Raw genomic sequence first — 13,585 nt, 5'->3', positions numbered from 1 at the left:
GATATATATATCCTAGAATCATTACAAATATTAGTCTATGGAAACTATCCTAACACATTCCAGTCGCAGTACAGCTAAAGAAAAGAAGAATTCAATTATTTGCGCATATTCTGAGAAATGCGGGAAATAATTTGGCCTATGAAGCTCTGGACTGGCTACCGATCTAAAAAACAAAAGATACTGTAATTATAAAACATACTGGTTAAATAAAACTATATTTGACATTCTGAATTTGAATATAAGCCTAACTCAATTTACACATCTGAATAATAATAAAAGTTCAATCAATAAACTTCTTAAAATGAAAACCTACCTTATAGATCGATAGTTTTTCCTATGTATTCATTCAATCCCTTTGGGAGGTTTTAGAAATTTCATTTTCCTCTTTACCATTTTCAAGCCCATTCCAAAATTTTTCTACATAACCTTTATATTCCTAAACCTAATACTGTACACTCATTGGATGGTTATTCGATTTATTATTGCTCAACGTAAGTTTTCTTTAACCTTAGTTTTAGCATACTACTCTAACATTATGTTATTATATTTATTTAATCTGAGTTATTATTTATTTCTCAATATTATTTCAAATAAAATCAATATAGCCAGCCAATATTATCCTTCCATAATCTAGTTTTATTTTAATCGGGCATGGGCTTTTTATTTATGATAGATGAATATTATAATCATTTCTTATTTCTAGGTTCTTATTTCTAGGTTTCTCACAATGCAAATTGAAAGTAAAATTAACATAGCCAATATAGCCTCTCCATAAATAAACTTTTATTTAATCGGGTATGGGCCTTTTGACCTCTCCTTTCACTTTCCCATGGGCGTTTAAGTAAGGGGCTTTGCCTCTTGCGCGCACAGGTAACTGCGGCCTGCCCAAAAAACGTGGATGGTTTTCTCTTATTTAGTTAAATATTTCCTCTTTTTATCCCAGTTAGATGGGCTCTTATAAGAGAACCAAGCGTTGCTCTGTTATATATATATGACATCTTAGGGCTAGTGCGCTTAATATCACGTATCACGTATATATTTCCTCAAAAGAGCGGATTGCCTTAAAATATTATATTGCTGGTGGGATGGGCAGAACCAGCTAATTTCCAATGAGAATATATTTTTAAAAAATTTCTACATATTCAATTCTAAACAAATAAATCCAACCAATAAAATTGCTTTTAAAAAATGGGTGGAAATGTGTTCAATGTGTGGGCAGAAGATTGTTCCACTAAAAAAGGTAAATCTAAATGGGCAGGCTTGATCTAAAATTCACCTATTTTGACCGTTCTATAAAAATTCATAATAAGCTCACTTAGTAGAACATAAGCATTCTTAATAATTTCTTGGCTAGGGCTGAGCCGATTCTCAAATCTTTCTACAATCTGATCAGGTATTCATATGAATTCGATCCGATAACCGGTCCGTTATTTCGATTAATTTTTATTTACCATCTATCTTTGAGCCAGTGTTATAAAAAACTTTATCACGAATGATTGAGTGTATTTCGTTTTTTTATTCCCCAAATATTAATCCTATCATTTAAAATATGGACAATGTTTATGGCTGAATTTGGCTCGTTAAATATTTTAAAATCATTTTCTTGATGCAGATAATATAACAATAAATAATACAACATTTTATTTTTTCTTTTAAAATAATTAGATATTTTTTAAACATTAATTTTTTTATTATTAGGAAATTATGGGTAATATAATATTACCTATTTATATAAACAATCATAATATAATTTAAAACATAAAAAATATTATATCGGTTTTTTGCAAATACTGGTCCAATCATATTTTTTTTAAACACTAAATATCAGCTCTGATACGATATGTAATATCGGTACAGCCATATTTTTTCCAGAGTTGTACCAACCTAAAGGTGATCAATATAATGATTTATATCAGTGAGCTTAGGGTGAAATTTTTTTTTAAATACCCGGGCCGGGCTGTATTTTTTTAAAAAATTTATACAACATGAATTATTATATTCGTCAATTAGGTATGGTTAAAATGATTATATATAGTTATGATTAAAATACTGTTTGGTGAAAGTTAACACTAGCTAATACTCATAGTATCTATTACATAATATAATTATAGTTTTCCTGCCATGGAATAAATACGCAAAGGATTAAATACATTATTATATAATACTAGCTAATAACCCGTCAAGAATGATGGGGTAATTAGTTAGTTTGTATATATGGTACTAAATATGCTTTATATTAAAATTTAGGAGAAAAAGAGGTAAAATTGTTGCAATGCAACCCGTGAGCATTAAGGGTATTAGAAATATCAAAATTTAAATTTGTGATAGGAATCATTTTGGGTAAAATTAAAAATAGAGATTCTTCAAAATTTTTGAATTTTAAATATGGGCTAGACATTGGCCTCAAAATTTTTTTTTGCAGACACAGCTAGGCCTGATCAAAAAACAACGTCTCATGCAACTTTCCCAAAATTTTGCTTTTTATTTTTATTGTAATAAAAATAATAATGTCTTAAATTTAATTTTGTATTTAGAATAAAATTTAAATTTGTGATAGAAATCATATTGAATAAAATTTTAAATAGAGATGCTTGGAAATTTTTTAATTTTAAATATGGGGTAGACATTGGCCTGAAATTTTTTTTTGCAGACAGAGCCAGGCCTGATCAAAAAACCAAGTCCCATGCAACTTTCATAAAATTTTGCAATTTAATTCTATTGTAGTTTAATAACAATGTCTTAAATTTAATTTTATATTCCATTCCATTTATTTCTATTGTAATTTAATAACAATATCTTAAATTTAATTTTATATTTAGAATAAAATTTAAATTTGTGATAGAAATCATATTGGGTAAAATTTAAAATATATATGCTTAAAAATTTTTTAATTTTAAATATGGACCAGACATTGGCCTGAATTTTTTTTTCTCAAACCTAGCCAACCCATAATAATTTTAGAATTTTTTCCCAAGCCTGGAGATAGGTAAAAAAACCATATTGTTGGGAAAATTTTCTCAAACCCGCCATAGACTATAATTTTGTTAGTTGAGAACTGAAATAAAATATATAAAAGTCATAATTCATTTAAAAATGAAATCAGAATATGAAAGTTGCATGGGCTTGGTTTTTTAATCAGGCCTGGCGATTTCTGCAAAAAAAAATTTTCAGGCCAATGTCTAGCCCATATTTATAATAAAAAAATTTTCAAGCATTTATATTTTATATTTTACACAATATGATTTCTATCACAAATCTAAATTTTATTCTAAATATAAAATTAAATTTAAGACATTTTTATTAAATTACAATAAAAATAAAAATAAATGGCAAAATTTTATGAAAGTTGCATGGACTTGGTTTTTGATCAGACCTAGCTAGGTCTGCAAAAAAAAGTTTTCAGGCCAATGTATAACCCATATTTAAAATTCAAAAATCTTAAAGCATCTCTTTTTTAAATTTTATCCATTATGATTTCCATCACAAATTTAAATTTTGATATTTCTTATACATGTTCACGGTATACATTGCAACAATTTTACCTCTTTTTCTCCTAAATTCTAATATTTATATAAAATTTATTAATAAAGTATATTTAGTACCATACATACAAACTAAATAATTACCCTTCAACCCCGTCAGATAGTATGGTAATAAACGGCTGAATTTTAAAATATCAGCTATGAATTAATATATTTATATATAATTAATATTTTAAATTTAATTATATTCAAGTTGGCGCATGCATAAAACATACGACTTTGAAACGGGAGGTTTGTAGTTCGACTCTCGTAGAGAGCAAAAAAAACATTACACTATATAGTCTCCTTAAATTTTAAATACATTAGGAAGATACGAAAACGATCATGTTTTGATTATGAAGATTATATATAGATATGTTATATTTTTTATTAATTAAAATATCAGTTTTATTCTTTTTATAAATACAATTAATATAGTATATTATCAAAATATTATTTACACAAATTTTTTATAGTATCAATTTGGAATATACTAAATATCTGTTTAGAATATTTTTAAAAAAAAATATGTAAGTTGTTAAACGGCTCGTTTTGAGCCGATTTTTATAAACGGCTAACTCAGAATAATATTATGCAAGCCTGAAAATTTTGCTCACAAAAGGAGCAAAGGTCTAGACATATAGTATCGAAATTTCGAGGCTTAGTCAATATTTTTCTAGCGAAAATATTGAGTTCGCCGTTTTTCAAAATCAGCTCAAAACGAGCCGTTTAACAACATTAGCTAATATGCTTGCTTATTAAATGATAATACTTGCTGAAAAATATAAAATACCAAATATTTTTGTATATACCAGGCCGAATATAATTTTAAAAAATTCCGAGCCGAGCCTAAAAAAAATTTTTTTTTAAATCCAGGCCGGGCTCTAAAAATTTTTTTTTTTAATATCCGAGGTGGGCCATAAAAAATTTTAGAAAAAAATAATCCAGGCCAGGCCAAAATTTTTTTAATCCAGGCCGGGCCATGCAAATGGTACTTCTGCAGGTCTCTGATTTATATACTTTGGGGGAATCCCCCTGAAAAATTTAAAATTATTTTTGTAATTTTTAAGATAAAAATACCCTTTTAGCTCATTTTAGATAGAATTATCTTTTCTCTTAACTTTTTTTGTTATAAAAATTTTCAAAAAAGTGTGCCCTCCCACCCCCTCCCCCATAGGTAGAAAAATCTAGCAAAACCCTTGTGATAAAATCATTTATTTATATAAACTTAAGCTATAAATTGTATTGTTTGAATTTCAAATGAAATGAGATAAACATTAAACATATTTTAACAAATAAGAGCTGTATTTCATGAATTAAAATACGAATAATAGGCAATAAATTTGAGAATGGCATAATCAATTTTTTTTTAACCTGAGCCAACCCAAAGCCATATGTTAAAAAGCTTTAGGTTTAGGACAGGCTCATGGCCTGTCAGGGGCTCTGGTGGGGCATTGCATGTGGGCCAGAAGCCTCTAAAATTATTCAAATATTTCATGCCTACCAGGCTTGTGATAACAAATCGAGCTAGGCTAGGCTTGGACTAAAAATAATATATATAAAAAATAACATTGAAAATAATTTTTTCTCTTGTTTTATCAAATTAAAAATTTATATGTGATAAGGATACACAGTCAGTGACTTTTACCTTATGCTTCATTAAAATGTGTTTAATTTATATTTTTCTTAAGTGTTAGGCTGGGTTGGGCTCAGACCAAAAAAATTAAATTTTAAATGCTTAGTATAAATGGAATTAACAAATATTTGTTAATCTCAAATATTAATTTATTTACTAATCACTTTGTATAACATTATGTATTGAATTTAAATATTCATTCATAAATCTGAAAACTCAATAAGGTATATCTACCAAATATAATATGAAAATAAATATATAATATTTATCACTCTTAATTTTTTTAAAGTTTTATTCTTTCTTTAATCCCTTTTTTTAATTATGATAAAAGAACATGTTTAACATTTATTTGCTTTTTAAATTTCTATTTGAAACAAGTCCAAAAATATAGCCAAAATTATATTTTAAAAATCTAGATATAAAATGATCAAATAAAACCAGGGCTGACCTAGAGGTATAAAACATAAATTAGAAGAAAATTTTTAAAAAATTTGGGCCAGGCTCATTTGAATGGAAGCAAGTTTAAATTTAGGCTGGGTCTAAAAATTTTACCTCATCAGGTCTTATAAATTAATAAATTTTAAGAGTAAATTATATTATGTAAAATAGTTTACAATATTCATTATAAAATTCTTAATTTTATAAAAATAACAAGTTTTACTGTAGTTAAGTAATATTTGGTAGTGTATATATTATGAAAATTTTAATAATATAAATATTCATCAGAATATGGATATTTAAAATATAACTATTAAAAAAATTGTTGATACCAATTCTTAATATTGACTAAATAAAATATAATAAAGTTTGAAGATAAAATACAATAAAGATTGTATAAAATATATACTAAACTTACGGGCAATCATCCATTATTTGATCTTGCGAGCGCATTTGCATGGGAGCAATATTTCCAACATTTTCTTTATAATCTTTAAGGCATTTTATGACTTTATGATCAAAAGAATTAACAAGATCTTCCAAAGAATGTGATAACTTTTCAGAAAATATATCATTATAAATCTTTTCTTTATAATTTTTTTCTGATTTTTCCATTTTAATATTTTCTATAACTTCTGCTTCATACATGGTTTTTTGATCTGAAAAATCTAACCATTCTTCGGATTCGAATTTGGCTAAAGGTACGTTAAAACTTAAATCATTCATTTTATATTTCATTGACTGTTTTATAAATATTATACTTTAGAAAATATGATTAAGATTGACATGACATTAATTATCCGGCAGAGTTCTCTTAATATCATGGAAATTTTGATAAGAAAAAATTTAATCTTTCATATTTGTTAAGAAGGAAGGAGTTAATAGTTTTTTGGTTACTTTTAAAATATGGCCACGTATTATATTAGAAATGTTATATATCATCTTCTACTTACCTGATTTCGATTTATAATAGTTCTCCATTTATAAATAAATATATAAAATGTGTTGAATATAATTTAAACAGAGTTGTTAAAGTAGCGCGCTATCTTTTGGTAACTATAGCTAATAGCGGCTATTTTTTTTGTAATTATTTAAGTTTTTAGCGCGCTACTTTTAAAAAATATAATGAAGTTAAGTATAAACATGATAATTTAAATATAATATAATAATTAATTATTATTTTTATGATTTATTATTTAATTTTAAAATTGAAATATATTTTCAATTTGTAATTTATATTTTCATATGTATTAAACCTAAATTACACGTTAATAATTTAAAATGTCATCGCCTATGGATATCCAAATCGTTGAAAGTAATTCAGACAATGATATTAATGAAATGGAAGATACCAGGGAAGAAAATGTTATTAATAGCTATAATACAAATTTCCTATTCCCTAGATTTGAAAATTTTTTTAAAATAAATATAAAAACCAAAACTGGTTTCAAATTTATTTGTTTAAAATGTAAAAAAAATATTTCCTCAAATCAATCCAGTTATAACCTCAAGAAACACCCAAGGTAAATTGTCAGTTTTACATTATCCAAAAAGACTAATTCATGTCAAACCAAGTTATTTAATAATTCAATGCCAGTATTTTTCAGATATTGGCTGATAAAGTTATTGTTTATTTTATAATTGATACAGTTCAGCCAATATCCTTGGTTGTTAATCCATCATTTACCATGATGATTAAAACTCTATCCCCTGGTACAATAATTCTATGTCGCCAGACACTAATAGCAGATAACTTTAAAGTTATGAAAGATGCTCTAATAGTTGAGTTATGAGAGATATCATATATATGGACAATGGTAGATAGTTGGACACATAACACTAGGTAAAAACTTATAAAATGCAATAAATTACAATAAATATTTTATTTTATTATATTAATTTTTTTATAATCAAAACTAACTATATTCTACTTATAAATGTTGATTTTTATATATTTACTATACAATAACAATACAAGCAAAAAATAAAACAAACTTGTTTATAAATTTTTTTATAAAAAGTAGCTGTTAATTGAGATTAATTTTTTATATATATATTTAAACTTGTTTAACTTAAATTGCTATTATTTGAACATAACCTATTTAATATGTTACGATTATTTTAGCCTGTAACCTTGTTTTTGTTTAAATTTTTTATTTATAATACATATAGTTTTTTAGTTATTTTTTAGTTAGTTATACTTATAATAAATAAATAAATTTTCTCTCAACATTTTTTGTTTATACAACGCCATTGTTATCGTTATATAAGAGTAGCTAATAGCGCGCTACTTTATTTGACAAATAGCGATAGCGGTAGCGCGCTAATTTTTTTGACAAATAGCGGTAGCGCGCTACTTTTAAAAGTAGCGATTAACAATTCTGAATTTAAACAATGACATTTATATTTTATTTGGAGACCTGCCTTCATTATGGAATTTTTTTTTTATAAACGTTATTAATAAAGCGATCATTAGATCTCTATTTTGCCAACTTGAATAATACCTACGCTTCCGTTTACTGACATAAAATAAGAAATTTATAAATATTATAACGTTAATTACACGATAATTAGGGGGGTTTTAGTTATTATCAAATAGACCCGTTCTTTGGTTTTCTATAAAAACAACATCAGACGCGCAATATCACACCTAATAATCAAATATACGATAAACATTTTTGAAATTCGAATAGTTAATGATTATATTCGTTACAGTTGGCACTACTTCATTTGATGAGTTAATTAAAGCAGTTACCTCAAAAGATGTGATTATATTATTTAAAAAATTGGGATATAAATCTATGATAATTCAATTAGGTAGAGGTGTATATTATCCACAATCAAATATATTAGAAGGATTTTTCATTCAATGGTATCATTACAAAAACAGTATAGAATCAGATATAAAACAAGCATCATTAGTTATAAGTCATGCAGGTAAACTAGTAAATATTTTATAACACCTTTATATTATAAGGTGCTGGAAGTATTATTGAAATATTAGAAGCTAATAAAAACCTAATTGTGGTCTTAAATGAAAACTTGATGGACAATCATCAAAGTGAATTAGCAGAACAATTGTTTAATGAAAAGTTTTTATTCTATACAACATGTCACAATCTTCATCCCGATATTCAAAAAATGGACTTTGAGAAACTTTTGCCATACAAGTGTGGAGATTCCAATCTATTTTCTAATTTTATTAGCGAATATTTTTTTACATAATATATGAAATGCATTTATCAAAGACAAAGTTATAGGATTTTTTTATGGGAAAATTGTTTAAAACATGGTAAATTATGTAATAATATTTTGTGTAATAGTTACACTGTTCAAGTCATCAGCTGTTTTTAAGAAAAATTTTCTTCATTAATAAATTATATTTTAATTAACAAAATTGACACCACTTTAATTTTTAATTTAATCTAGAACATATTGAAATGCAAAAAAAGGAGACACAAATTTAGATAGGGCTCAAATATCAACCTCACATATTGCCAAAATGTTTAAAATCATTTTATCCTAGGTAATAATTTGAAGAGTACTAATAATTTTGAGCAGGAATGTGAGTCTACTTTATCAACATACTATTCCAAAACAAAATGACTAATCATTTAGATAATGGGAACTCTCAAAATTAGTTAAAATAGCTAGAAAAGGTCAAATCTTTTCTATCCATAATACTTAATGCTAAACAAACATGTCATACCAATCTTAATAAAATCATATTTAATTGCGATAATTATCATTTACTTAAAATTGATATTTAATTTATTTATATTTATTACCAACATTTTTTATTATTTTTAAATATATGACTATTTTATTTTAATTTAAAACGAATAAAATTTATAAATAAAATATGTTTAAAACATGTAAGAAGGTTCCTACACCTAGGATTGATATAATGTGATTACATATTTCCATTAAATTCATTGATGTAAATAAAAATCTTCCTAAAGATCACCCAAAATTACGCTCAATTTTTGGCTGCCATGTGCTTTGAAGAAATCCTGGGCGTTGGATCTGAAAGCACCAATTGTGTCAGAAACAATGGGAATTAAAGTGATATTAGGGATGTTAATATATTTATTAATCAATCTAATTTCAGCTCTAAAGAATTGGAGCTAAAAGATGTTACAAACCAATCAATGCATGATAATCTCCGACTAGGAATTCCATTGTCATTCCCAGCCCTAATATTGTCCTCGAAGTTAAATCCTACAGGTTCCAAAGTTTATGGAATATTAGCTCAGCAAAAAGTTGTAGCAATAATCGAATTTAATGTTTGGTGACAGTGATGGCCTTTTGAGAAGAGTAAAGAAAAGGGTGTGGTCTAGATGTCGACCAGGAGCTGACATATTGACAACGCTTTTTTTTAAAGAAAGTAAAGTGCTATTAGCTACAACTTTAAAAAAAAATATGCTACTTTAACACTCTAGGATCCCATTACGGCTTTGGCATTACTGCTTGATGCAGTTGAGACATTATTTTTATTAAACAGCAATATGAAATTGGAAAATCATAATATCTAAAAAGTTGATTTATCAAAAACTCTGGTCGGGGTTGGAGTCGAAAAACGAAATGACCAAAACCCATTAAACAAAAGTATTGATAGATAATTAAGTTTATAACTAACCGAAATCGTAGGCTTAAAAAGATCTGAATCGCAAATAGGTATCCTAAGCCGATTCAGCTAGACTTCTGAATCGATTTGCGATTTGAAATCATGAGTCGACTCGTTATCTTTCTAGTTCATTTGCCTTCAAATTAACCAAGCATTTTATTATATAATGTTAATTGACCTATTTAATAAGTTATTTGCGATTTAATTTGACTCAACTCAAACCGAGTCCATTTTTACTACCAACACGGATTTGATCCGCCTTGGTCTCAATCTACCCAAACCTGTTATAAATTATAAAGTTATTCTTAATGTCTTATTAGGTATGGAATCCATGAGGATTTGAAATCTCTAAAATTTATATCATTTACTGAGCACAATTTTTAAATTTTAAAAATCTTATCTCACCTGAAATGTATTCTAGCATACCTACCCTATATTATTCAAATAACTTTCGCCATAAAAATCTATCGGATATAAATTAAAATATTTCAACAGTTCTGGGCAAAATTGTTTGTAATTCACAGCCTGGGTACTATGTACATGTTGGAATGCATTTCCGATCAAATATGATTTATCAGATTTAAAAATGGCTCTCGATAACTATATAAGATTGAGATTCCGAATCCCCATGGATTCCATAAATACGACATATATTACTATTTTTTTAGAACTATTAATTCTAAAAAATTGACTAAACAATTGTTATTAAACTTACATCCTGCGTCATTAGCAGGTTGCCAGATTCATTCAAGCAAAAAGCTGGAGAATTTAACTATAATTTAAAAAAATGGTTCGGAATATTTTAAAAATCAGTACCTATTTTTATTCCCATTCATATTTTTTTAAAGATTTTATGCTATTAAATAAATTTTTACATATTCGATAAATACAAGTATATATATTTAATGCAATGAATTCCTTAATTACAATTTGTCTTTTTCAAATTCACACTAGTATTGCACAAAAGGCTTTAAGTTAAAGGTTAGACATTTTTAGCTCTGCACAAGCATAGATGCAATATCCTTTGATTTTTTCAAGTCTAATGAAAGTTTTTTTAGAAGTTTATTTCAAAAACCTGTTATTAAAATTTATCAACATTGGAAATATTTTCGTATTTACATTATTTAATGCATGCGTTAATAGAGAAAATGGATGATTTTCCTTTAAATCCTCTATGTACGTCTTAGTTTTAGGAATCAATATTTAACATTATTTTTGAGGCTGTTCATCCACATTTTATGTTTTTGACTATTTTTCTACTAAGAAAGAATGAGCAATAAGTTTGTAATGCAATCTACATAAAAAACTAAGCAAAGCAAATGTTTTATCCTTTAATATGTTAATGTCGTTTCAGCAATTGCATATTATATGCAATTGAACTTATTTTTTAGTTAATCTCATATATAAAATCAGATTCGGACATATCAACAGCATTATCTGTTGAATCACTTATCATTATTTTTCTGTCAGAATTAAGAAAATATTCTTATTCTTATTTTTCTTTATTATTTATTAAAATAAATCTATTTCGTAATTTATAATAAAAATCAGAAATAAAAGAACAAAATTATACCATTTTGAATGATTATTCAAATGGATGACGCTTTGCTAATTTTTCTTATTAAAATTTTTATAAGTATAATGTCTTTTAGCCAATTTTGGATATTATAATTAATAAATTTTAAAAATAATTTTGCCAAGAAAACACAAATAAAACAAAAGTTAAAAACGCTTACATCTCCCTTTTTTAAAAAAAATTCCGTTGTAATCAAACCATTTATTTTCATCAAACTTCTGGATCCACTGGAAGAATATCCAATTTTAAAAGTTCATATTTTAACTTACAATCAGACAAACGAACCGAATTGTAAATCATTAATAGATTTATTAAAATTGATGTCCAACAATATATTTTCTCGGATATATAAATGCCTTCAAATTGCGCTAACCATACCATTTAATTCTTGCGCGAATATTTCGTGCATTAAAACTTGCATTCGAACGTGGGACAGAAACGATTAAAGAAATTTATATATAATTTGTTATATTTATACTATTTCAATACATTTTTTATAATATAAAATCTATATATTTTATAGTTTGTAAAACTTTACTCAAAATATTTTTTTAATCTGCAATCGCAAATATTTAACACTCTTTGATATTATAATAATTACTCTGCGTATAAATAAAGATTTGTGGTGCTAATAATAAATTTATGATATCTCATTGTGGCATTGTTTACAAGATCTTTTGTTTTGTTTTAATAATTTATATGCTTTTAATATATGTTTATATCATAAAGGTAGGGGTGTACCGATACCATTTTTTGGAGGCCGATCCGATCAGATATTAAATTGATATCGGCCGATTACAGATCCGATATCATATCTAATTTTATATTCTGTAAAAATACCAATTGTTTTAATTTTTAATATACTTCTTATTAGTATAGCATCTTAAATCTAACTATACCATAACTTATGTCATTTAAATATATTATAATTAAGGATGTACCATATTTCACCCATTTTAAACACTCGGTTATCGGCAAATATTATAAAATTTTCCGATCCGATCCGATAAAAAATTGCGTTTTTAACAAAAATAAAATATTATAATATTTTTTAGAAAAAGTTATATCTAAAAAACCATTTATTTTTATAAATAAAATCGAAATCCATTTTTATGTTTAATTTTTTAATAATAATTAATTAATAAACATCTGCCATATTGTTATTTTTTTTCGCATTCTGTTTAAAAAAGTGTTCAATAATCTTCAGAATCTGTTTTTAGCGATGCTAGTGATATTGACTGTCCCCATCGCCGCAGACTGATTTCTGATAAATTGAATTTTGGTATTTCTAAAAAGAAATCTTCGATATATTAATTTCAAATTTCATAATATATTTGTTTATTACTAATTATGTAAATAGATTAATGTTATTATTTATTATATAAATAAGTAATTTATCAATAAAAATATTTTATATACTTCTAGAATTGCAATTGAATTGAATATAAACTATAACTGATCATTATAATATATTTAAATGACATGTTATAGTATAGTAAAATTACAGATGTTATACTACAGTATTAATATGATTTGTTGTAACACATGTCAACAATGTGAATAAACATTCTTATATGGTGTTCAAACTTTCCATAATTATTGAAAAAACTTGTTGAGAAAAATAGATCCTTTTTAAAAAAATTTTAATTCAAAGAACATGTTGCGAAAAACATTATTATTTTTAAAAACTTGTAATTTAACTTGATTTAAAACTTTATTATGTTTACTTTTATAAATTTTCGACAATTTTAATTTTAAATTTCTAATAATTTTTTTCAGATTAAAAT

General features: G+C 25.6%; 2 protein-coding genes across 3 annotated transcripts in view; one reads left to right on the top strand and one right to left on the bottom strand.

Annotated features, from left to right (window-relative positions):
- LOC135928126 (fasciculation and elongation protein zeta-1-like) overlaps positions 1–6,325 on the bottom strand; it is a 52,495-nt gene extending 46,170 nt beyond the window's left edge. For both annotated transcript variants that reach the window (XM_065464487.1, XM_065464488.1), the window contains exon 1: positions 6,014–6,325. In XM_065464487.1, coding sequence (XP_065320559.1) covers positions 6,014–6,321 — 308 coding nt within the window. In that variant the 5' untranslated portion in view covers positions 6,322–6,325. The remainder of the gene's footprint in view (positions 1–6,013) is intronic.
- Positions 6,326–8,253: 1,928 nt separating this feature from the next.
- On the top strand, positions 8,254–9,248 carry LOC135928307 (UDP-N-acetylglucosamine transferase subunit ALG13 homolog). Its single transcript, XM_065464748.1, has 2 exons — positions 8,254–8,532; positions 8,573–9,248. The coding sequence occupies exons 1-2, from the start codon at positions 8,292–8,294 to the stop codon at positions 8,818–8,820; spliced, it is 489 nt and encodes a 162-aa protein (XP_065320820.1). The 5' UTR covers positions 8,254–8,291; the 3' UTR covers positions 8,821–9,248.
- The last annotated feature ends 4,337 nt before the right edge of the window (positions 9,249–13,585 follow it).

This window comes from Gordionus sp. m RMFG-2023, chromosome 4 (genome assembly GCF_954871325.1).
Source record: "Gordionus sp. m RMFG-2023 chromosome 4, tfGorSpeb1-WG-v2, whole genome shotgun sequence".
Classification (NCBI taxonomy): Eukaryota; Metazoa; Nematomorpha; class Gordioida; order Chordodea; family Parachordodidae; genus Gordionus; species Gordionus sp. m RMFG-2023.
The sequence above is the reverse complement of the archived record's forward strand: the minus strand, read 5'-3'. Positions and strand labels throughout refer to the sequence as shown.

What these genes read in the sequence shown, in the direction of transcription:
- LOC135928307 (XM_065464748.1), top strand. Translation starts at nt 8,292, where the DNA reads ATGATTATATTCGTTACAGTTGGCACTACTTCATTTGATGAGTTAATT. An exon ending in ATTAGTTATAAGTCATGCAG is followed by an intron (nt 8,533 to 8,572) that starts GTAAACTAGTAA and finishes TTATATTATAAG; the next exon opens with GTGCTGGAAGTATTATTGAA.